This window comes from Rhinopithecus bieti, unplaced genomic scaffold (genome assembly GCF_001698545.2).
Source record: "Rhinopithecus bieti isolate Rb0 unplaced genomic scaffold, ASM169854v2 scaffold_16773, whole genome shotgun sequence".
Taxonomy (NCBI): Eukaryota; Metazoa; Chordata; class Mammalia; order Primates; family Cercopithecidae; genus Rhinopithecus; species Rhinopithecus bieti.
In genome coordinates this window covers 95,877-121,785 of record NW_016808848.1, presented here as the reverse complement: position 1 = coordinate 121,785, position 25,909 = coordinate 95,877, and the positions used below count along the sequence as shown (strand labels likewise).

At 48.2% G+C, this 25,909-nt stretch overlaps 1 protein-coding gene across 6 annotated transcripts in view; it reads left to right on the top strand.

Annotated features, from left to right (window-relative positions):
- Positions 1 to 25,909, top strand: part of COL15A1 (collagen type XV alpha 1 chain) — a 134,188-nt gene that overhangs the window by 41,819 nt on the left and 66,460 nt on the right. For all 6 annotated transcript variants that reach the window (XR_001888283.1, XM_017887592.1, XM_017887589.1 and 3 more), the window contains 7 exons: positions 6,325 to 6,872; positions 8,055 to 8,129; positions 9,916 to 9,996; positions 15,857 to 16,004; positions 19,729 to 19,841; positions 22,310 to 22,444; positions 23,750 to 23,902. Coding sequence is in view for 5 of the 6 variants with exons in the window: in XM_017887592.1 (XP_017743081.1) it covers positions 6,325 to 6,872; positions 8,055 to 8,129; positions 9,916 to 9,996; positions 15,857 to 16,004; positions 19,729 to 19,841; positions 22,310 to 22,444; positions 23,750 to 23,902 (1,253 nt within the window). In the remaining variant the exon portion in view is untranslated. The remainder of the gene's footprint in view (positions 1 to 6,324; positions 6,873 to 8,054; positions 8,130 to 9,915; positions 9,997 to 15,856; positions 16,005 to 19,728; positions 19,842 to 22,309; positions 22,445 to 23,749; positions 23,903 to 25,909) is intronic.

The following is a 25,909-nucleotide window of genomic DNA, read 5'->3' as shown; positions in this document are numbered from 1 at the left end:
AAAAGATTTTAATTTCTTTTACTGTGTCTAGAATTTCCTATTCTTTGCCCATTTTTCTTTTGGGTATTCATTTCTTTTTTCATATTAGAGAAATGAGTTTGTTACTGTGATTTTTGTAGCAAATATCATTTCATGATTTTGGGATTTTCTTTGACATTGTGGGGATTATTATTATTATTTGCTATGCAGATCTTCTTTATTTCTGTGTGGTCAAATTTAACCAAATTTACCAATATTTTAACTAAAATTAATTTCTGTTTTAAAGCAAGTCGTGAACTAGAGAGGATAAGCATTCAATTGAGAATCAAATCTGAGTTCATGGCCAGCAAACACTTCCTCTCTGTTAACCTTAGTTTAGTCTTTTCTAAAATGAGGGGATTGGAGGCTGGGCGAAGGGGCTCACACCTGTAATCCCAGCACTTTGGGAGGCCGAGACAGCAGAATTACTGAGTCCAGGAGTTCGAGACCAACATAGGCAACATAGCGAGAACCTGTCTCTACAAAAAAGTGAAAAAAATTAGCTGAGTGTGGTGCTGCATGCCTGTAGTCCCAGCCATTTGGGAGGCTGAGAGGTGGAAGGGTCATTTGAGCCTGGGAGGTGGAGGCTGCAGTGAGCTGTGATCATGCCACTGCATTCCCACCTGGGCAACAGAGCAAGACTCTGTCTCAAAAAAAAAAAAAAAAAAGAGGGGATTTGATAATATGTACACATTCATTCATTCATTCATTCACTCATCAGCCCTGGCTTGGTTACTGGGAACACAGACGGCTCAGTGGGAAGAGAAACAAGTGACCCAATAGTGACATGCAGGGGCTACAATAGAGGACCCCAGTGGGTACAGAGAGGGCTTCTAATGCAGCCACCAGAGGGGAGGGTGTGGGTGCGGGAGGTGAAGCGAGATTTCAGGGGAAGCAAGGCCTGGGCTGATGAGCAGGAGTCATTCAGTGAAAATAACTGGGCTGGGCTAGGGCAGATGGCACAGAGGGAAGCATTCCTGGCAGGGGTGGGAGTCCCTGGGACAGTGTGGGGCACTCCGGGGCTGTGTCAGGCATGTCAGGGAGTAGGGAGTGCAGCTTGGTCCTGACCACAGAGGGCCTCTTGAGCCAGGTGGCAGCAGCCTGGTCAGCCCTGGCCTGAGGGCCATGAATAATCATATTTTATAGAAGATTTTCTAAGCAGGGCAGCAACAGGATCAGATGTGCTCTTTTGTCGCGGAGGGGTTAATCATTTTTATAAAAATTGTATGAAGTATTTTCCATGAAATTAGCTATAAAGAAAAATACAACGAATACTTCTTTTGAATACCACCTAAACAATTAACGCTATTACTACAGTTGAAAAGCCCTGTGGACCTCTCCCAAATTGTATCTCTCTGCCTCCCCTAAATGTTGGCAAGAATATGCTGCTGGTGGGTCTGTGACATGACACAGTTGCTTCAGAGAACAATTTTGCAACATTCAGGGAAGTTGTAGGTGCACATACCCATATTATCCAATAATTCCACTTCCAGCTGTGGAATTACCTGCACAGGTAAGCAGGAGGAGATGTATTTAAGGGAGTCTATGGTAGTATCATTTGTAATATTGATGGAAACCTCACTTTCCACCAACAGAAATGTGAATCAACCTGTTGTGGCTTATTTATACCATAGAGTACTGTTGTGAAAATAATAAGGCCAGGCCAGGCGTGGTGGCTTACTCACGCCTGTAATCCCAGCACTTTGGGAGGTCAAGGTGGGCGGATCACCTGAGGTCAGGAGTTCGAGACCAGCCTGGCCAACATGGTGAAACCCTGTCTCTACTAAAAGTATAAAAATTAGCCGGGCGTGGTGGTGGACACCTGTAATCCCAGCTACTCAGGAGGCTGAGGCAGGAGAATCGCTTGAACCTGGGAGTCAGAGGGTGCAGTGAGCAGAGATTGCACCATTGCACTCCAGCCTGGGCAACAAGAGCAAGACTCCATCTCAAAGAAAAGAAAAGAAAATATAAGACCAGAGTCACATGTATCAGCAGGGATAAATCTAAAAAATACAATGCTGAGTGAAAAATAAAAGCAAGTTCCAGAAGAATGCATGCATCATGCCACCATTTACATGAGGTTTCGAACACACACCATGGTTCTACATTCTGTTGGAAACACATATCGAGTGAACAAACAAATGCGTGGGAGTGTTAAACACCAAATTCACAAGAATGGCTCCTGCCAGGGCATGGGCAGAGGAAAAGGACCGAAATGAGTTCATGAGACCTTCGGCTGAATTGATATTGTCTGTCTTAAGTGCAGTGGTGGGCACATACTTGTTCCTCATAATATTATAATTATTTTTTTAAAGACAGCTCTCACTCTGCCACCCAGGCTGGAGTGCAGTGGGGTGATCATAGCTCGCTGTAGCCTCAAACTCCTAGGCTCAAGTGATCCTCCCGGCCCAACTTCCAGAGTAGCAGATTACAGGCACACACCACCACATTCTGCTAATTTTTAACTTCTTTTTGTAGAGATGAGGTCTTTCTATGTTGCCCAGGCTGGTCTCAAACTCCTGGCCTCACCATTCTTCCTACCTTTGCCTCTTAAAACACTGGAATTACAGGTATGAGCCACCATACCTGGCCCTATTTAAAAATTTTTAAAAATGATATATATAGAGAGAGCGACAGGGTCTTTCTTTGTCGCCCAGGCTGAAGTGCAGTGGCACGATCGTAGTTCACTGCAGCCTCAAACTCTTGGGTTCAAGTGATCCTACCACTTCCGCCTCCCAAATAGCTGAGTACAGGCACACATGACCACACCCATTAATGTATAATGTATTTTATTTATCCATTGTTTTTCACAATGATTTCGACATATAATCACTGTAAGTAGTATTGAGATTTTTTTTCCAAACTAAGTCTTTGAAATTTAGTTTGTAGTTTACATTTATGACACATCTCAGTTGGGAAGACCCATATTTCAAGTACCCAATAGCCATATGTGGCTACTGGTTATCATACCAGACAGGGCGTGGTCTGGTATGATAGACCCCTAGAGGTCACCAGTTACAACCTGATACAACCTTATCCACAGATAGAGTTGTGTCAGGTGACTTCTGTGGTTCTTTTCTGAATGAGCAAGTCTAGATGACGACAACGACGATGATGATGATGATGATGATGGCTACTTTTTTCTTTTTCTTTTTTTTTAGACAGGGTTTCTCTTTGTTACCCAGGCTGGAGTGTGGTGGCATGATCATGGCTCACTGCAGTCTTGACCACCTGGGTTCAAGCAATCCTCCCACCTCAGCCTCCTGGGTAGTGGGGACTACAGGTGCATACCACCTGGCTTTTTTGTTGTTTTGTGGAGATGAGGTCTCACTATGTTGCCCAGGCTGGCCTTGAACTCCTGGGCTCAAGCAATCTGCACTCGTTGTCCTCCCAAAGTGGTGGGATTACAGTTGTGAGCTACAGTGTGTCCAGCCATGATATCCACCACTTTTTAGGCATTTGCCATGTGCCAGCACTTTGTATTATGTCCTTTAACCTTCACAACAAACCTATGGGCTAATTACTCATGTTTTTAAAAATTGTGGTTAAACATACATAGCATAAAAGTTGGCATTTTAACCATTTGACAACCAAGTGCCTCATATTGTTCTTTACACTGTACTTTTTTGTGTAACCTAGATATTTCATAATAATTGAGGTTAGTACTGGCCGTGAGCAGCCTTTTCTGTGAGTGTCGTGGAGTCGGGATCAGGGCGCGGCAGTCAGGGCATCTCTCTCTCCTAGCCACCGAGTACACGTACCCATTCATGGGAAGTTTGAGTTCCTGGACCACCTGGAGTCTTGACTCCATCCTTCTTGCTGCTGAAGGGTCATTGATACAGTAGGCAGACTAGGTGGAGCCTCACCCACAACCGTGGTAGAGACTCCCCCATCTCAGTGAGGCTGCAGCAGTGAATCAGCCAGAAATCACACCAGCCGTGGCTCGAAAATGTCCTGCCACTTACTAGCTGGGTAACCTCGGGCCAGTCATCTCATCTTCCCAAGGGATAAGAGCAGTTAATTTCCAGGGCTGCTGTGAGGACTAAGTAAAACTATGCATGAAAACCACGTTGTTATTATTCTTTATAAGGGAGCTCAAGGGCACAGAGGCAGGCTCCCATGTCAGCCTTGCTTTCCTGGTCAGTGCTGCAGGAGTGATTATCCCTGTCCATTGACCTCTTGAGGTTGTTCAGTGGATATAATAAAAATAAAGAATAGTGAATGTTTGTTGCATTGCTACCATTATTAACCAGGGGTTTCCATGGACGGTCTCATTTAGTCATTCTTTTTTTTTTTTTTTTTTTTTTTTTATTATACTTTAAGTTCTAGGGTACATGTGCATAATGTGCAGGTTTGTTACATATGTATACTTATGCCATGTTGGTGTGCTGCACCCATCAACTCGTCAGCACCCATCAATTCATCATTTATATCTTGTATAACTCCCCAATGCAAGCCCTCCCTCCTCCCCCCCATTTAGTCATTCTTTTGGAGCTCATTCTCGTGCCTGTATGACAGAGGAAGACACTCAGACTTGGAGTGGTTCAGTGACACTGGAGGTCACAGAGCTATGTAGTTGTGTCCAATAAGATGGTGACAAGTTGGGTAAACTGGAAATCAGGCTGATTCCTCAGGTAGGGCTTTCCTTAGAGGGCCCCTCTAGTGTTTGGGGTTTTTTCTGGAGACCAACCCACCAAGTCCCCAGAAACCACTCAGGTTCTCAATGGCCTCTGGCCTTTGGCCATAGCCCGGACAGCCATCAGGTGAGTCTGCCCTGCCCTCTGGCCTCCAGAGGAGGACACCTCTTGATTCTGATCCTCACTCATTCCAGGCCTCCTCATCTGGTTGAATCCTCAGGATCTGGTTTCACTTCCAAGGCCAAAGGGTGTTATTTGTCCATTGTCCTGGCTGCAGTCATCTTGTACCCCTCTCCCTGGGACCTGCTTTCCTGTCTCACTGCTGGTACCTTGGATATCAACTCCAGGAGTGGGTGCATGTTGCTGCAAGCCAGGCTGCAACCTTCTCCTGGGGAAAATAGTTGGATGGGCCAACATTCTTGAGCCTGGGGTCTTTTTCAGGACACCATAATGGAACCCCATCATTTCTCCCTCCAAGGTGTGGTGGCATAGCCTCTGGGGTCAGATGCTCTGGGTTTGAAACCTGCATGCAACTTACCTTGAGCAAATTTGTTAATTTCTCTAAGCCTCAGTTTTCTCAGAAGTAAGATGGGGTAACAGTACCTAATCTCGTAGGCTTGTTGTGAGGATTACATGAGCTAATGTATGTAGAGAGCTTAGAGCAGGGCCTGGTACAGAGAGAGTGTAGGGAATGTGGATGATGATGATGGTGATGATGATGGTGATGATGATGGTGATGATGATGATGGCGGTGATGTCAAAGGCAATGACAATGATGCAAATTTCAATTGCTCTGAGGCCTGGGAACACTTTACTCTGTCCCTGATTTTCCCCTCACACTGGAGGGACTTAAACAATAGACCTCAAAACAAAACAAACCTATCCAGTTTTTTTTTTTCTTTTCTTTTCTTTTTTTTTTGAGATGGACTCTCTCTCTGTCACTGAGGCTAGAGTGCAGTGGTGCAATCTCGGCTCACTAGAACTGCCACCTCCAGGGTTCAAGCAAATCTCATGCCTCAGTCTCCAAAGTAGCTGAGATTACAGGCATGTGCCAGCACACCTGGCTAATTTTTGTATTTTTAGTAGAGTCAAGGCTTTACCATGTTGGCCATGCTGGCCTCGAACTCCTGACCTCAAGTGATCCACCCGCCTAGGCCTCCCAAAATACTGGGATTACAGGTGTGAGCCACCATGCCTGGACCCTATTCAGTTTTATAGTGGGGAAAAAAAATCTCCAAGTTGATGGGGGAACATTATATATTCTAGGGATTACTCATAAGCGTTTTCTAAACTGCAGGTCATGAACTTTTAGTGGGTTACAAAATCAATTTAGTAGTTCATTACCAGCATGTTTTTAATAAAATGAAACAGAAAAATAATAATTAAATGGAAAGAAAAATATTTGAGTGCCTGGTGAGTATTAAAAGCCAATCGTGTTCTATGAAACTTTTGTTTCGGTGTTACAGATATCTGTCTACACGTGTGTATATTGGGTTGCAATGTAAATGCATTTCTTATTGTGAGTCATTGTCAAAACGTTTGAAAACAACCATTTAGGAACTACAGTTTCAGAGGGGTTCCTGAGTGATCTTGTGACTGCATTTCTTCCTCATTTTCAAGCAAAGTGGAATATACCTGTAAGGCATGGTCTCTCTGTCCCTCCCTGCAGAGTCTGCTTCCCAAAGTCACCTGGACCTCACGCAGCTCATCGGTGTCCCGCTGCCCTCGTCTGTATCCTTTGTCACAGGCTATGGTGGCTTCCCGGCCTACAGCTTTGGCCCTGGTGCCAATGTCGGCCGCCCAGCCAGGACTCTCATCCCATCCACCTTCTTCAGGGACTTCGCCATCAGCGTCATGGTGAAGCCCAGCAGCACCCATGGTGGTGTGCTCTTCGCCATCACTGATGCCTTCCAGAAGGTCATCTACCTGGGCCTGCGGCTCTCAGGTGTGGAGGACGGCCACCAGCGTGTCATCCTCTACTACACGGAGCCGGGCTCCCACGTGTCCCAAGAGGCTGCTGCCTTCTCGGTGCCCATGATGACCCACAGGTGGAACCGCTTCGCTGTGATTGTCCAGGGTGAGGAAGTGGCCCTCCTCGTGGACTGTGAGGAGCACAGCCGCATCCCCTTCCAGCGGTCCCCCCAGGCTTTAACTTTCGAGTCCAGCGCTGGAATCTTCGTGGGCAATGCAGGAGCTACAGGACTTGAGAGATTCACTGTGAGTCAAAGTCCCACTTCAGGTAGACCAGGGAGGTGGATGGTCAGAGACTCACCGTGCAATAAATGGAACAACTATTATTGTTAGTATTTTATTCTTATGTCCTCAAAGAGGCATGCGTGTTATGACTTGAAATAACACTAGGCCTGGAACCCCAAAACCTAGATTTTCATCCTCAGTTTTCAACTTATCTTGTGGATTTGAGACAGTTATCTGGATTCTCTGATCCTCTCTGTTTCCTTACCTGTAAGTGGAGATAAGAAAGCCTACCCCACAGGCTTGTAGGTCAAATAAGATAACCTGTGTGAAAATACTTTGTACGTTTTAAGATTTTATATAAAAGAGCAAGGTTTGTTATAGCCTAAATGGTTTGATCTTTGGATATGGGTGGCAACTGCACTTAAGTAATTTCTGAAAAGGTGGGATACACTAGAATACCAGAGTGAGAGGTAGCTTTTCCCTCCTTCTAGGCAATGTGCACTTAAAAAAAATTAAACTGACTTTACTATCAAAATGGGCTTTTATGAATAAGGCATTCTAAAGATCACTAAGTTATTGTAGGTACTCATTTAGTCAGCACACGTATTTACTGATGTCTCATTGGTGAACAGGACAGCACCATGGGGTGGAGTCTGGGTTTATCTGGAGTAGAGTGAAAGGCATTGGAGAATGTTAAGAAGTTAAAATCCGATGGGCAATTTTTAAATGCTCACTTTGGGAGCCTTGTGGAGAGGAAGCTGTCAGGTGTGGGGAGAGGGGATGAGAGTGGAGGCAGGGAGGTTGCAGTAGCAGCCCTTCTTGGGATGGGGCCTTCAAACCCAAAAGTGTTGAGCTGCAGGAGAAAGAGCTTTCTGGGAGAGGGAGACGTGTGTTTCAGGGCCTGCCACTGACAAGCTGGGGACCTGGAGACAGGAGGCTGCTGTAGTGTCCATACTTGAACACTATGCTCCCCAAGGACCTCTCTGGCCCAGGGGTCAGTATGATACTGGCCCAAGAAGAATCCTCCCATAATTGAGAGTGGGCCAAGAGGTGGCCTGGCTTTGTGGTTGAGGCCACAGGCCATACATCCTCACTCCCGTGCTTTTACCTGTGCTTCTCCATTACAAAAACAATCATGTCTTCCACTGGCAGTCATGCTGTGAACATGCAAACCATGGCTTCTGATCCCTCTCTTTTCCCCAGGGCTCCCTCCAGCAGCTCACTGTGCACCCTGACCCCAGGACTCCCGAGGAGCTGTGCGACCCCGAAGAGTCCTCGGTGAGCTCCCCTACTATCCCACAGCGGGCCCTGCAACCCCAGCAGCTGGGGCCTGGGGAGGGCTGGATGCCCAGACAGTGGCGTGGAGTTTCTGAAACCTCTCATTTTGGCAAGTGCTGCCTCAAGTCCTATTTTGGGCTTTTGGCGTGATTTCACTTTTTAAAGAGCGTCAGCCATCTCTGGTGCGGGGAGCTGTGTTTCTTATAAGGTGTCAGGATCTTCCATGGCTGTGGCCGTCAATGGCCTGCTTTCCTGCCTTCTTGCCAAGAAATGGTGTCAGGATTCTAAAATAAAAGTTAAAACTGAGATATTCTGGGAGTAAATTCCCATAAAAAACGATCCTCAACTTAGCTTTTATGCTTGGCAAATGATTTCGTTCCTAAGCTGGTGGGCAGGAAAAAAAAAAGATGACTCCTTCTTCCTTCCCTCCTTCCCTTCCTCTAAGGATTGACTGAGCACCTACTGGGTGGCAGCCCTGGGTAGGCGCTGGAGATAAAGGGATAACTGGGAACTGTTTAATAAGCTGCTCATATGCACTTCCATACCAAAATACAGTGGCAGAGCAGAGTGTGATGAGAACATGGGGAGATCCTCAAATCCAAACTCAACGTGTCAGGTGGGAGCAGAAAGAGGAAAGAGGCGGAACTTGAAAGGAGTTAGGGAGCAGGTGATGCCTGAACAATGACAAGGGTGAGGCCTCCCAGGGAGAAGGGGTCCCAGGATGCAGTCAGAGGCGAGCAGAAGGTAGCACATTCCTACAATTCCTGTTGCTCTTTGGGTGGCGTCAACCCCGCAACAGAACATAAATTGATCTCGTTAACTTTGTGAAAAACAAAATGCTGTGGATTCTGTTGGAAAGCCCCTGAGAAGTGGCATTTGGGCCTGTGAGAATGCCTGTGTTCCATGAGCCAGTGGTCCCAGCCTGACAGTCATGTGACGCTGATTAGTGTAGTCTCGTGTTCGTCTCTGCATTGCCATTAATACTGAAAAAGTAGAAACAACCCAAGAGTCCAAGAACAAAGGACTGGTCACAAAATCACAGCACTCGGGCTCCTTGTCTGCCTTTAGGAGGCTAGTTAGAAAGATTAGGTAACGCCAGGAAGTCATGATTCGGCTGTAATGGTTCCCAGAGCAAGATTCCAATGACAGCCTCACAAAGGTTGGGAGAGTGGTGGGGACCTGGATAGAATGAAAGACAATATGTTAGAGTGTAAAATGATTGTGTATTTTGTTAGAGCAATAAAATGTGGAAAGAAATATAATGAACAACCAGGCTGGGTGCAGTAGCTCACGCCTGTAATCCCAGCACTTTGGGAGGCTGAGGTGGGTGGATCACTTGTGGTCAGGAGTTTGAGACCAGCCTGGCCAACATGGTGAAACCCCGTCTTTACTAAAAATACAAAAATTAGCCAGGTGTGGTGGTGCGTGCCTGTAATCCCAGCTACTCGGGAGGCTAAGGCAGGAGAATCATTTGAACCCAGGAGGCAGAGATTGCAGTGAGCCGAGATCGCACCGCTGCACTCCAGCCTGGGTGACAGAGTAAGAGGGACCCTGTCTCAAAAAAATAAAAAAATAAAATAAATAAATAAAACAAATAACCAACCACGCACACTGCACACACGCTGTCTCCTTAACCCCACTCTGTCTCTGATAGACACACACACATACACAAACGGTTCCTCTGTAGGAGAGTCGGTTTGTCAGTTTCTGTGACTTTCCCAGTTATCCAACTCTTATGGGCCCTGCCCACTCTGCCCAGTATGTGGCACAGTTTGTCTCCACACAGGCATCTGGAGAGACCAGTGGGCTGCAGGAGGCAGATGGAGTAGCTGAGATCTTAGAAGCCGTCACCTACACTCAAGCCCCGGTGAGTACTGGGATGCTGTGCCATGTGATCTTGGTCAGCTTTTAACAGGCTGAGAATTACTAGAGGGACCCCAGAGCCCTGGGTCTGACCTCTTTGTTTTCAGACCTGTGAGCTTAATCGTTGACTCATCTGGGAAGGTCAGGAAAGTACCAACCAATGGGCTCTTTGCAAAATCCCCTGGTGAACTGGAACACCAGCTCCCTCAGTGCCACCCTGTGTTCGTGACCATCAGAGGGCTGTCAAGGGCAAACACTGTGCTCTATTGCTTTGAAACCTTGGGTAAAAAGCCTGTGGCCTTGGGTAACTTACTCAACCATTCTGAACCTCAACTCCTCTTCCAAGAATGGTGATTCTAATAGCCCTGTCTCATAGGGTTGTTTCCAGGGTTAGATGATGAAGTGCAGGGACAAGCCTCAGCCCAGCATCTGGCACGAGAGAAACGGCCCTGAACGATGGCTCTTGTTACATTTGCTCAGGGCTCCAGCTGTGAAAGCACAGTCAGGACCCTAGTCTTGTGAGTCACAGAGTCCTCCAGGGAGCTCATTTCTGATGCATGGGAAAGGCAATCCTAACTTCCAGTGGCCTGGACCTCTTCCCTCCTGGGGATGCACCCTGTGGCTGAGACGTGGAAGTGGTTTTGAAAGCACTGAGTCAGACTGTGGGGACTATGGGGACACCCAGGAGCCTGTTTTTAATGAAAACAGCAAGCAGCAGCGGAGTCACTAAATACAGCAGAGCTTCAGCCGTCTCCTTGCCTGGTTGGGCTACTTTGTAAACTCATCTCTAACAGAAGAAATCAGGGAAATGGAAATAAGGCAGTGGCTGGAGATTTCAGACCTTGGGCAGCAGGGCTGTGGATGCAGCAGAGCTGTGGATGCAGCAGAATAGAACTAGAGTCTGTTAGCACTGGAAGGACCTAAAAGTCCTTCTGTACATCTCTTTCTGTACATAGGTGTACAGAAAACTGCCCTTTGTATACAAACTCAGCAAACCAAGGCCCAGAGAGGGGAAGACACTGACTCAAGGGTGTGTGGGCAGGACTGGGTTAACAGCATGAGTCTCCTGATGGCCATCCATGGGGTCATGGCCTGCGTGGTATTGCAAAAGTCCATCCCCAGGATGGTAGCCAACTCTTGGCCACCTGGGATGAAGGAAGTCAAGGGTCCAAGTTGCCTGCCTACCTAGTGATTGGGGAGGGCAACTACTTTGGGTGGTGTGGCTATCCTGTGTGCCCATCAGCCCTTGGCCATCCCACTGGCATGTCCCAACCTGGGGCAGCAGGGCACAGAGTGGCCTTCACATCTGATGCTGCCCTGTGCACCAGTTCACAATTCACAGTGAGGCCAACTCGGGCAGAGGTGCCAACAGCCCAAGGTGGCCCTGAGAGAGGGACAGGAAAGGAGAGTGGGGTTTGAGCCTGAAGTGATCACCTCAGGATAGGGAAAGGAGTAAGGCAGAAAAGCTTGGGATGGGGCACCGGAGCTGGGCAACTTTGGACAGAGGTAGAGAAGTGGGAGGGGAAGGAAGAGAACTGGCATTCCTTGATACCACTGTGTACTTGGTGCTATTGTATACATGATTTCACTTTTGTTTCTTGCCACCCTGCAAGGTAGGTGGCATTAGCCCCATTGTGCAGATTCAGAAATGAATGCCCAGGAGGTGGGGTGGCTCTGCCAGGGTCACAGGGTAGTGAAGTCAGTACTCAAGCCAGGCCCCACTGACTCCCCAGCCTTGGACCCTCCCCAGGACCATGGCACTGCAGGCACTGGGGCAGATGTGGGGCACGTGTCAGCCAAGGGGGGCTACGAAATCAATCCCCAGACTCACTGGAAAAGTGAAAAAGAAAAAGTTGTTGGTGATTTGATGGACTTGGTGGCCTCTGGGGAACCTCAAACACTTTCTTTCCAGGCTTCCCCAGCCCCACTTTTCTCAGTGGTTTTATGGGAACTGGTGCAAATCAGAGTTCCACCAAGCGTGAATCCCAACTCTGCCACTTATTGACTCTTGACCTTGAGCAAGTGACTTAAGCTCTCCAAGGCTCAGTTTCCTCCTTGGTTACAATACAGCGGACCTGCCTCACAGGGTTAGTGTGAGAATTAGACGAATTGCCCTGTGCAAAATGCTTGGACAGTGTCTGTTGTTGCTACTGTTGACCAATGGGTTTGTTGTGAGGATTAAGGGAGGTGATGTGATGTGTCAGAGAGCAGCTCAGGGCTGGACTCAGCACCGGGCATAGTACAGATGACTTGTTCCCCTTGGGGCCTCCTGGTTGGCCGGTGGCTGGGGCTGACAGGCATGCCAAACCCCTGTGGCTGCCTTCAGTTATTAAGGGGATTCCCCTGGGCTGTGCCTTAAGGCCTGGCGGTCCTGACCTTCACTTGTCTGTTCCTGATCATCAGAATGCCTTCCCTGTGCGCCCGTCTGTCTGCGCCACAGTTCACGCGCTTCCATGTGCTTCCATTTCCTTTAGTCTCATTTGCAGGGAGGTGTTTGGGGTCTCTTCTACATAGGAGGGCACTGAGGTCATGGAGATGATTGCTGGAGGCTACCCAGCCTGAAGGTGGCAGAGCCAGGTCTCCAGCCCAGGGTCCAGAGTGCACTCAGTCATGCCACCCCTGAGCTGGGGACTTCCCCCTTTTAACATCTCCTGGAAGGGCTTTATGGCTTTTTTCAGCAGCCACCCTCTAGGACGGGGAATTTCCCTCTTCAGCTCAGACAGTCCCCCTCCCTCCGCCTTGTCTGTCTGGCTTCTTTCTTGGAATGAATCTCACTTCCCCATCCTCAGCCTTTCCAGCCTGCCACCCTTTAAGACATGAGCCATCGCCAGTGAACTGAATTGCAGACTTTCTGAGTGGACAGGGACTAGAAAGTCTGCCCCTCCTTGCTCTTTTTCCCATTTAGGGTCGGGGTCCTTGCTATCCAATTCTTTGCATTTTCAGAAAGTTCTATGCTGTTGGAATTAACATCCCTATGGTTCTCAGCCCTGGCTGTGCATCAGGGTCATTTGTGTGTAAGTGTGTGTCGGGGGTGAGGGTGGCATGGGGGTTTGGGGAGGCACTGTGGGTGGGGTTTGGTCTTTAAAAGCAGATTCTTGCCTGGGCTGCAGACCTGGATGTTAAACTTCAGTAGATCTGGAGTGAAAGATCCTAGAATCTGTATTGACAAAAAGCTCTGCAGGTGATTCTGGTCCTCAGCCAGGGCCTCTTTCCCAACCACACCCAGATGCTCACAGTTCTCTGGACAGACCAAGCACATTCTCCCCTCCATGGCGCCTTAGTTCCTGCAGTTCTGTTTGCCTGGAGGGCTCCTCCCAGCTCCCCTTTCTGCCTGGCAAGTTCCTACTTAGCCTTCAGGCTCCAGTCCACATCCTCTCCTTGGAGGCCATTGTTTAGCTAAGCCCCCTCCTCCCTCTTGGCTCTCACTCCCGCCATCCCACGCATCACACCTAATCGTGGTTTGTTGCGTCTGGTCTAGGTCTGGGGCTTCTCCATTGCCTGACAACTTGAGGACAGACACTCTGTCTTAGTTATTCATTTCTGTGTCCCCAGGGCTTAGCCAAGGACCTGGCACACAGTAGGGCCTCTGGAAATATGTGCAGAATGAGTAAATCTGATTGTGTGTACGTGAGCCTGGGCTCAGCAAATTGCAACACTTTTAATAACAATTCTCGGACTTGAGATTCCTATTTTGTCACAGGCCACACTGGATCCCCATCCACGTTGACCTCTGAAAACCAAAGCCACCTACTTGAGGCAGGTCCTGTGACCCTCACTCCTGAGGGTCAGCTCACCAGAACCACGCCCTGTCCTTGCAGGGGGCTTGGGATGCCTTGTTGGGAGTGTGACAAAAGAAGTTTTTGGCTGATGGGATGGATCCCAACTTCAGCCACCCTGAGTTACAGAGCTCATCCCCCATCCTGTTGTCTTCCTGTGTTTCCCGAACCCTCACCTGCCCTGCCTGCCTCATCCCAAAGCCCAAATGCCTTATAGAGCACCTTTGCTACCAGCCACCAGCAGCCTCACTCCAGACTAGAGATGAGCATTCAGGGGTTTGAGCATTGGTTCCTGAACCAGTGATGGAGTGGCTTTTGCCTTGATCCCTCACAGGGAGAGGAGAGGAACCTCCTGGGCAGGGGTCTTTATCTACCCTGCTAGATGAACATCCATCTGGGTGAGATGGGGACATCCCACCTGGTCTTGTTCACAACCTTCCCTGGGGAGGTACCTGCTCTGTGCTCCTACTGGTGCCCTGGTTCCTGCCTTGTGGACTTCTTTAGTGCCACCTCCCAGTCACCTCAGCTCCCCTAGTCCATGATCACACTGCCACCAGCGAGGACTCTCTAAAACACACAGCTGCCCCCACTACTTCCTTGCCCGATGCTCCCCAGTGGCTGCCTGTGACCGTTGGGTTCAAGCCCATTCTTCTCCCCATAGAACCAGACCCTCCCTCTCCCTGCCTCCCTGGGCTCTGTTCCACTGCTTCCCTCCTCAAGCCCTGGGCTCTTGCCAAGCTCAAGTTGCCAGGCCCTGACTTCCATCAACCCTCCACCCCTGTGTTCTGAAACCCTGCTCATTCTCCAAGGCCCAACTCCTTAAAGCCTTTCCTCCCACCTCCACCCTGAAGATTTTACAGTACAATAGAATTCATGGTGATTGTCTCTGGGTGTTAGGACTCAAGGTGATTTCTCTTTTTGCTCATCTGCACTTGCAGTGTTTTCAATAATGAATATGGAATGTTTCTGTACTAAACATAAAGGTGTGCTTAGCCCTTCCATGCATTTTCTATTTCCTGCCTTCAAGTAGTTCTTTATTGTCCTCATTTTTACAGAGGAGGAAGCTGAGGCTCAGTGAAGCTCCATGACTTGCCCAACATAACTGAGCTTATAAGTGGAGAGCTGGGATTTGATCCAGGTCTGACTGTAAGAACTGAACTATTAAATTCTAAATTATGGAGCTTCTAAGAATCCTCCTTGTTCCATGGACCAGAAATTTATTGATTTACTAGATTCTGAATTAAGGAAACAACCTTCTGTTATTAGTCAGGATAGGTAAGTGATGCTGCAGTAACAAATTAACCTTAAAATCTTAGTACCTTACAAAACAAAGATTGGTTTCTTGTTCATACCACGAGTTCAACACTGATCCACAGGATTCTTCCATGCATCCCCAGCCCCTTGAGCTTAGAAGGCGATATGGCTATCTGAATGCTGACGAGCCCTGGGTCCCGTGAGCTGCTGCTTGGGTCCAGGGGTGATGTCGTGACTTTCAGAGCCCATGCCAGGATTTCTGCCCAGATCACTGATGTGCTCTGTGTTTCTGTTGGGTTTTTGTTTGTTTGTTTTTCTCTAGTTGGTAATGTTGGTTAAGACACTGACTGGCTTTGGGAAATCCTATGTAGATGCCGAAGTTTCCTTGGAAGGGATCACACCCATCTTTCATTTTCATAGGTGTTTATGATTCGTGCACATCTGGCATCGAATTTATATGCAGTTCCTGGTTCATTCATTTGTTCACTAATTCATTTAATCATTCCCTCATCTAACAGATCTTTAATGGGCACCTCCTCTGGCTGATCTGGGATTTGGGAATCACGGAAATATGATCCCTGTGCTCAGAGAGCTTTGGCTGAGATGAATAGTCTGACTGTTAACTGAACAGAATCTAATGACCTCTAGTAGGCACCTCTTTCAGGCCCTGGGAGGTACAGCCATTGCCCAGGTAGACACCAAGCGGGGCCAAGCTTTCCCCTTGGTTTATTCAGCATCTTGTGCATATATTATTTTCTCCAATGATATTCACTGTCACTTCTTCTGCTTTACTGCCAAGTACATCATTTTGCGTCTCATTTTTCCTCCCTTCAGCCCAAAGAAGCAAAAGTTGAACCCATAAATACACCTCCAACTCCATCCTCCCCCTTTGAGGACATGGAACTTTCTGGTGAACCTGTACCTGAGGGGACCCCGGAAACCACCAACATGAGCATCATCCAGCACAGCAGCCCTGAACAAGGCAAGTCCAGATGCACATGCCTACATAGTGGCCTTTTATTGGGTGATTACTATGTGTCCAGCTGGGGCCACATATGTAACATACAGAATCTCATTTAACCTTCCCCTCAACTCTTTAAGAAAGGGTGAGAACCACCCTCATTTTACAGACAAGATGAGGAAATTGAGCCACAGAGAAGTTAAGTAACCCAGCCAGGAGCAAACGGCTTGTGAATGGCAGAGCTGGCGTTTGATCTCAGATAGCAGAGCTTCTAACCCCCAGATCTGGAGCTTCTGATTCCCAGACTCTACCCCTTCTGGGGTTTAACCGAAAAGTTTGTAACAATCCTTGCTGTTTGTTGAATACCTACGGTGTGCCAAGTGTTTGGATATTTTGTCTCCAACACTGACAGCATACCGCCTACTCAATAGCACTAGCCACTATTTTATAGGTGGAAAAACCAACACTTGGAAAAGCTAAGTCCAGAGTCCCCACCCTTTCTGACTTTTGTCACAAACTCCCCAACTCTCAGAGGATCAGCTAAACTCCTGTGTGGCACAAGTGAGAAACTGATGGCCAGAGAGGGGCCGGTTACCCAGCAAGGCAGCAGCAGTCCCTAGGAGAAGAGCTGGTCCCCTGGCTGCCCATCCAGGGCTCTGGCCCCTGTCTCTTGTCCCCCTACCCGTGCAGAGGAGCACTGGCAAAAGCCCAGGCATCAAACACTATCCCCAAGCACTAGCTTGGCATATGCCCAAGCCCTGAGATCGCTTGTGGTTACTGTCATTTCTCAGAGGGGCCGTCACTTCAGACTGAAGATGTAAGTACAAGATCATTCCTGGCAGCACTGTTCTCAGGAACAAAAACAGTCCAAACTGCCCATAGTAGGGATTGGTCGAGCAAATTTTATTTCATTCATACATACAGCCCTGACATTGGTGATACAGATCTGATTTAATGACCCAGGGACATGCTCGTGGTATAGTCCACCAAAAAAGCAAATTCCAAAACTATGTGTCTATGACCCTAATTTTGAATATGTTATTTATATCTATTTACATATAGCTATGTAGAGTGATGTGTGTATGTATTAGATACATCACATATTAGATGTAATATTCATCAAAATGTTATAAGCAGTTATCTCTGAGTGGTAGGATTATGGATGGTTTTTACTTTCTTTATTGTACTTCTGTGTTTTATTAATACAAGTCTTCTACAATAATATGTATCACTATACTTTTTGGTTCTGTCATCAGTTAATGAGTGTTATTTTAACAACTAAATTTGGGGAGTCTGTGGGTCAGAGAAGGTATAGAGAACTGGAGAGAAAAAATTGTAGGATAATTTAATAACGTCATGACAGAGCCAAGGAGGCTGGGTGTTGCTGTGGAAATACTGCCCGCTGGGGAGGGTCAGACAGCTTGGAAGGAGGCCCTGCCTAGCTCCCTATTTGCTGTCGGCCTGGGGCAAGTTGCTGATCAGTTTCCAAGCTTCAGATTCCTTAGCCGTCCTCTGGGAGCGTGAACAATCCCCGCTACCGGGTGGATGAGAGGGCTGAATCTGGCCGCCGTTGTGGAAGTGGTTTCTGAATTGCGAATGGTTTTCTCAGGGGTGGAATTAGGATCTCTGAGCAAGGGGGTAAGGCGAAGGGGCTGGGGCGAGGACTTTCCTAGACTGAGGAGATGAGGTCCACGTGGGGACTGGGCTCTGATGGCAATGCAGCTCGCCTGTTCCCGGTATCAGCCACACTCCTTATCTAGCAGACAAAACGGTCAGTCGAAGCTAGCCAAATTGTCCTTTTCTTCTTTATGTGTAGACAGCCTGGATGGTGGGAGAAAGCCCTGGCTAAGCAAAGCGCCTAGTATTTGCATTTGGAGCTTCCCTGACGCCATCTTGGCCCGTGGAAGGGGCCACCCCACCTCTTTCGTCCCAGGGGTCAGGCCTTGGACACCAGGCAATCAGCTGCTTGCACGGCACCCCCTGGTGGTCAGAGCAGGGAGGACGAGCGTGCTCGACCCGTGCTGGCCACTTTTTCCATCACAGGATGGGACAGGAGTGGATAGGGGGGCAGAGTCCTTTGGAGGATTTCGCACCTCCCCCAGAGTTATTGTGACCTGGGACCTGCGTGAGCACAGCGTGTGTGGGAAGGGCCTGGCCCAGGGACAGGCTGACCTGGCTTCAGGGCCCTTCCCAGCCTCAGTCTCATTCCCGGGATTAATAATACTGAGGTGTTAATGTGTGGATCCGACAGGACACACCTGTTACAGGGTGATAGTGGGATTTCCACCCAGGATCTGCCCACCTGCAGGAAGGTGGTGGGAGGGGTCCCGGTGGGCAGGACAGGTGAGCCAGCAGGAGGGTTGCTGGAGGGAGTGCATGGGACAATGTTGGCATTGGCCCAGCCATAATAGGCATGCAGTCATGGTAGTACAATTTTTTTTTTTTTTTTTTTTTTGAGACAGGGTCTTGCTCTGTCACCCAGACTGGAGTGCAGTGGCATAATCATGGCTCACTGCAGCCTTAACCTCCCAGACATGAGCTCCCTCCTCAGGCTCCTGAGCAGCTGGGTCTACAGCCACATGCCACAATGCCTGGCTAATTTTTTTTTTTATTTTAGTAGAGATGGGGTCTCGCTATGTTGCCAAGGCTGGTCTTGAACTCCTGAGCTCAAATGATCCTCCTGCCTCGACCTCCCAAAATACTGGGATTATAGGCATGAGCCACCATGCCTGGCCAATGAATAACTTTTCTTTGTTTCAAAACTCCGTTTGCTTCTTCTTCTTTTTTTTTTTTTTTTTGAGATGGAATCTCACTCTGTTACCCAGGCTGGAGTGCAGTGGTGCAATCTCAGCTCTACAACCTCTGCCCACTGCAACCTCTGCCTCCTGGGTTCAAGTGATTCTCCTGCCTCGGCCTCCTAAGTAGCTGGGATTACAGGCATGTGCTATCACACCTGGCTAATTTTTGTATTTTTAGTAGAGATGGGAGTTCTCTGTGTTGGTCAGGCTGGTCTCGAACTGCTGACCTCAAGTGATCTGCCCACCTCGGCCTCCGATTCCAGGCTGCTTTTTAAATTGCAAAGGAAATATATGCATGTGGGAACAATTAAATTAATGCTCGGTTGTATAAACCAGAAAAATAATAGTTTCCTCTTCTTAAACTCCTATCTTCTGGAAACTATCAGTACTAAACACTGTGGTTTAGCCAAGTATATAAATATATAAGCACATACATATACATATATATGTATATATTATATACATCATATAGTAATCATTACATAACATGAATATTATATATATAATAATGATAAGACATCTATACTCATACTTTTTTTCTATTTTACACACATAAAACCATATCAACAATGAACATTTGTCAATTGCTTACTATATGCCAGGGGCTGTCCTCAATGCTTTATTTGCATTAGCTTACTTAGTTCTTGTGACATATAGTACTCAAAGCAACCCTATGAGGTAGGAATTATTGCAATTCCCCATTTCTAGATAAGGAACTTGAGGCAGAGGTTGAGCGACTTTCCTGCAGGTGGTGCCAGAGCCTGGAATGAAAACCACACATGCCTTGCCATGTATGTTGTTCTGCAACTTGGTTTTTTTTTTTCCGCCACTTGACTCTGTGTCATGGTATCTGAACATCTTTCCAAGTTAGTTGGTGAAGAGATACCTCATTCTTTTCCAAAACTGCAAAATGTAGTTATTGATAGCAGAATGCCTGCTTCCTGTAGGGTCTGGTGAGATCCTGAATGACACACTGGAGAGGATTCATTCTGTGGATGGTGACCCAATTACTGACAGCGGTTCAGGGGCTGGGGCCTTCCTCGACATAGCTGAAGAAAAGGTGAGTAGATGGTAAATTTCATTTGATTAGTCAGTAATAGACTTGTTTGCTTATTTCAAACTTGATGATGATTTTATTGGGCACCAGAGAGAACCACAGGATTTTGGTTGAACAGCATCAAGATTGCTTCTGTCCTCATGGTACAGAGGAGGTCGGAGTCCCAGGGCCACAGAGGCTCTCCAGGGATGCACAGAACTGGTGGGGGATATGCGGTGCAAGCTTGTCCTCACATTTGCCTGTGATGAGTGTCCAGGCCTCACCAGCGCACACCCGCCCTCCTGCTCAGTTGTGAAGATACATAGCTTTATCAACCCTCTGAGTCCCCTTCAAGATGGAATCAGATTAACTGCAGGCGCATTCATGCTATTGTTTGGTAATTGGCTTTTACACCTGCGAAGCCACTTTTGAAATGCTGGGCTCCCTAGGGTGCAAAATTAAAGCATAAATAGTTTTCTCACAAGGGCTCCTGCTGAAAACCCACAATGCCAACTCATTCCTTCCCTTCTCCTGGGATGAAAACTTCGGACAGTTCTCACAGCTCTCTCAGTCACTATCTGGTAACAGTCAATTTTCACAGATATTTAAAAGTCAAGCCCAGCATAATATCAAAAATTCAACAAAATTACAAGCAGTTTCCCCTCTGCTATACTCAGGCCTGCTATAGACTAGGAACCTGCCAGGAAAGGGAAGTGTGGTTAGGGGTTTCCTCTCTATTTTCTTTCTTCTTTCTCCTCCTTATCCTCATGACCTCCCCATCCTCTAGAGCTATTTTTAACATCTACAGGGGCTGGCCCACCTGGAGAAATGGGCACAGTTGTATTGGGCTGGTCAAATTGTGATCTGGGCTTTTGGTGTGGAAGATGCCTGATTGTTGGAACTCTCTCTTATGGGGGCTTTTGTGGTTCCTGGGAGGTCTTCCTGCAGGGGATCTAGGATCAAAGTTCCATAGTTGGCCTTGTAACTTCTGCCCGGGCTTCCACCCCATACAGGGTGCCCGGATCTTCTGCATGTCCCTTTGACTACAGCCCGTTTCAGCCAGCAACCTTTGAAGAGATTTTATCTTGTCTATCTCCAGCAAAGCAACTGCAGGACAAATACCCCTCCCTTCTCCATCCCCCTCCCCTCCTCTCCCCTTTCCCTCTCACCTCCTCTTTCCCTCCTCTCCACTTTTATTTTCTCCCCTCCTCTCCCCTTTCCTCCCCTCCCCTTCTCTTCCCACTTCCCTCCTCTTCTCTTTCTCCCTCACCTCCCCCTCCTCTCCTCTCCCCTTCCCCTCTCTTCCTTTGTCCCTCTCTCCCAACTCTGAATCTAAACGGCTTCCTCTGTTTTGTCACCCTGGAGAAAATCACACACCAGTCCCTGAGCCTCCCACATTCCAGGAAATGCATACCCAGCTCACCAAATGGTTTGGAGTGAGGAGAGGGGAGGAGAAGAGCCACAGTACACTGGAAATTCTTTCCAAAGGAATTCTTGCTCTCCAGGCACTCATCCCCAAAATGAGTCCTGTGCGGTTTCTGACACAGCCTGGAGGTAGGAGATGGGCAGGAGCTGGTAGAACAGGTGCCATTTCCTTGTCTTAGCATGGGGAGATTACCTGATGCCTGTGAACTTGCACTTGCCCTTTGGGGCTTTAGCTGACGCTGAGTCAGAAAGAGTCTCATTTTAACATCCTGGGACCTCAACTTTCCTCTAACTGATTTTTGGGACAGTAATTCTGCAAGGATTTATTATGTTTTATGAAAAAGGGGCTCTGTGGTCAAATGACTTTGGGAAAAGCTGTATTCTACATCCCTCTTTTATAGATTCGGAGAAATCCTGCAGCAAGGAAACCTTTTTAACTTTGATTAGCCTAGTGTTTTTTGTAACCAAAAGAACCATATTTTTGCAATAGATAAGTAAACAAACATTGGGAAATGAAGATAGGACATATTTGCTGTCACCAGCTCCAAAGCTGCTCTCTCTTTCCATTTCCCCCATTGCTATGAAACCTTCAGAGAATCTGCCTGTGCATTCCCAAAGGAAACTGAGTCACAGGGAGAGAGAAGAAGCAGGAATGTCTCTGTCTCCCAGCCTAGAGAAGGCTGAGGAGGACAGAGGTGCTGCCTACACATTTCTGAAGCATTGTCATGGGCAAAGACATTGTCTAATGCCTTCTGGATGGGTATATGGGGAGGTCACAGGGAGGCAGTGGGTCTCAGTAGAAGTATCTAGAGCTAGACCCGGCTGACTCAGGAGCAGTGATTTCCGTGTTAGTGGAGGTGCAGTCACAGAATCGAACACCAGACATAGGTGCCTGGGCGGTCTTTCCCATCCCTGGATTTATGAAACTATAGATGTAAAAGTCCTTGAGGGAAAGAAGCTACAGAAATGCAGGTGGCTGGAGGAGGCTAGGCAGTCTGTTCCCTCCAGCCACAGGCATGTTGGTGGGAGCCCAGAGACATGGTCTCCTCTGATGCCTTTGTTTTCAGAATTTAGCAGCAACAGCAGTGGGGCTGGCCGAGGTGCCCATCAGCACTGCTGGAGAAGCAGAGGCTGGCAGTGTGCCCACCGGGGGACCGACCCTCTCTGTGTCTACCCAGAACCCAGAGGAAGGGGTCACTCCAGTAAGTAGCTCAGAGTGCAAGCTCCCCTTCACCTGTGTCTGGGGTTGGGGCTTGTGTTGGGTGGGAGCAGTCACTGGCTTTCCCTATCTGTCTGCAAAACATAGTGACAATCTCATGGGGCAGTTCTGTTGGAGTAAGCACTAAATAGCATTGACCCATTCAGTGGCGGTGTGCAGAGCGCTACACTGTGCTGGGCACTAGGCCTGGTTTCAGGGATGGATAGTAAATAGGATAGACCTGATTCCTGAAGACAGCGTGGTAAGAGGGGCTGTGGTCAGTGGTAGGTGAAGCATAGGATGCTCTGGGAACACTGAAAAAGGGGCCTAGAGCCCAGATTGGGGGCACAGAAGTGCCCTCGGGAAAGGATGCTGAAAGCGAGCCTGAGAGGGTAAGTAGAAGTTGCCTAGCAGAGGGGGTGAAACAGATATTTCAGCAAGGTGGGCAGGCAGGAGCAAAGAACTGGAGCCTGAAGAAGGGCAGCATACCTGCAGGGTGAAGCGTGAGCCAGGGGTCAGGGAGAAGTGTCTGGAGAGGCTCTAAGGACACAGAGAAGATTAGCAGTAATAGGGGGTCACTGAAGGGTAAGAAACAAGGAATGGATGTAGCCAGATTAGAATTTCAGAAAGATAAGCCTGACTACTGAGAAGAGAAAGGGTAGCGAAGCAAACTTGGAGAAAGAGGCCGGGCTTGGGGGCTGTGTTGGAGTTTGGGTGAGTGGTAGTGCCAGCCTGCTCTGGGGTGTGGCCAACAATGTCAGATCCTCTCAGAAGTCCCAGTGAGCAAGGGACTGAGAAACATCCATTGAATTTGTCCATTCACAGTGAGTGGCCTTGGGGAGAGCAGCTTCAGGGCTGTCGGAGCGGTGGAAGCCAGATGGCACTGGGCTAGGGAGAGAGTGGGACAGGGAGTGGTCCACGAGGGTAGACTGCTGCTTCAACAAGAAAGCTGTGGAGTCCGAGGACCTAGAGTTTTGTTTCAACACAGTGACTTAAGCAGCAGTAGCTGCACTCTCTGATTAGGGGACAGAGCTTGGAAGGGCTACTGGTGAGCACATGCCCCTCGGGGTTGGCAGGGAGAGCTGATGGCACACCACACAGGTGGGATGCTGGGGTGGTCTCGCAGCTTGGGTGGTGTGAGGAACCCAGGCTTCTGTATTTCTGTCTGTTGTCTCACTGTGGGTTTCCAGGTGAGGTGAGGTCTTGGTGTACAGGTGCTTTGAGGCGCCCCAGCCATCTGTTCCTCACCACAGTGTGGTGGATCAGCATCATGGGTCACTGATGTGGTTCCTGCTGACTTTCTATTCAGGGTCCAGATAATGAAGAGAGTTCAGCAGCAACAGCAGCAGGGGAGGCCGAGGCACTTGCCAGCACACCTTGGGAAGCAGAGGCCAGTGGTGTGCCCCCGGGGGAGCCGGACCTCTCCATGTCCCCCCAGAGCCTCGGAGAAGAGGCCACTGTGGTAAGGACTGTATGGTGCCCAGAGGTCGAGGTCATGGTGGGAGCAGCTCCTGGCCTTCTTAGAGTGTGGGGCTCCTACTCAGCAAACCCATGGGAGCCTGAGGCAGGGGGATCTCTGACCAACTACTCACTCGGGGGTGGAGTTTGCCAAGGCCTGGGTGAGTGTGGTGAAGCCCCTGGAGGTCAGTGGGCAGCCAGGCTCTGGGGATGGGTGAGTTGGAGAGGTGGGGTGTGTCCCAGGGCTGCGTGCAGGACCCCGCTGCCTCCACCCACAGGGAGCGGGAGCCAGAATGGAGGAGTGGCGGGCTCCTGGAGGGCGGTGGGGGTCAGGCTGCAGGCGGCAGGCCCCAGCAGGGATCAGAGGTCACGACCAGGCCTTCCCAGCCCTCTTCTTGTGCAGCACACACTGTCCAGCTCCTGAAGGCAGGGCACATCATCCCAAGGCACTCAGCCAGTCTGTCCCTGTGCTGTCTCTACTATGGGTGCCCTCAAGTTCTTCCAGCTCAGCTGACTCAAATGTGAACTCCTCCTTTCCATTCCTCCTATGTTCACACCTCACATGAATGGAACCATCATCCTCCAGTCGCCTAATCCAGAATTGTCTTCTCTCTTCCTTAAGTTCTACATCCCATCAAGCGTCAAGTCTTGTTAACTTTTCTGCCCAAACACATCGTGAATCGCCAGCTCTGTCCTTCTCCAGTGCTGGCCCCTGCACTGAGCTGCTGTGTCCCCAGCCCAGGCAATTGCTAAGGGCCCTGTCTGGCAGTTCTATGGATTCTTTCAGTGAACAAAGTGGTCTTCTCCGTCTCCTTCTTCTTCCCCTTCCAGTTGTCCTTTCCTTTCTCCTCCTCCTCTTCTCCACCTCCCCTCCCTTTCCATGTCCTCCTCTTTCTTTAATGTCTAGGCACTTAGGACACATTGGGAAAGCCATGGATCCGATCCCAGTTCTACCAAGTCTTAGCTTAGTAGAAACTAGAATTTGACCAGCAGAGCTGTCTGAAAATAGAAGAGCTGTCTGTAGAGGTGGTGAGGTCCTAGTTACTGAAGGTGTATAAGCTGTAAACCAAAGAGTATTTGAAACAAGTCTCAGTCAGTTTGGTAAGTTTATTTTGCCAGGGTTAAGGATGCACCCGTGACACAGCCTCAGGAGGTCGTGATGACATGTGCCCAAGGTGGTTGGGGCATAGCTTGGTTTTATGCATTTTAGGGAGACATGAGACCTCAATCAATATATGTAAGTTGTACATTGGTTCTGTCCAGAAAGGTGGGACGACTCAAAGTGGGGAGGGGGCTTCCATGTCATAGGTAGATAAGAGACAAACGGTTGCATTCTTTTGAGTTTCTGATTGCTTTCTAAAGGAAGCAATCAGATATGCATTTATCCCACAGAGCAGAGGGATGACCTTGAGTTCTGTCTGTCCTTTGTCTATAAGGAATTTCTTTAAGGACAAATTGTGAGGGAGGTATGTACCTTTCTTATCTTAGTATGTATCTTTTAAAGGAATAGAATGGGAGGCAGGTTTGCCCTAAGCAATTTCCATTTTCATTTTTCCCTCTGGCTTAGTGATTTTGGGGTCCTGAGATTTATTTTCCTTTCACATTCCCCCCTTTTCTTTTTAAAATCTTTGAGATAAAACATTTTAAAGAAAATGAGTCTCTAGTCTCAGGTTTTGTTGATTTCTCATGGCTAGGATGGTTTATTTGTAGACAGGTAGGTCCCATGTTATTAGGAAAGTTCGTTTTTAGCAGGTTGTGAAGTCTCATGCCCTACAACAGAAAATAGGGGAGGAAGGGAGAAAACAACAAATAAAAAAAGAAGAACAATCCTGGAAAATTGATATAGGTCATATTACTCTGAAGTCCATACATCAGCAGGCAGGTATGAAAGTGGCTTATTATGTAAATAGGTTGCTGTTATTTTCCTCTGAAGTTTAAGTTGTCTAGCTTCAGTTCGCAGGGCTTTAAGAAAGCATGGCTTAATTTTAGTGATTTCAAAATGGGGGAAAAA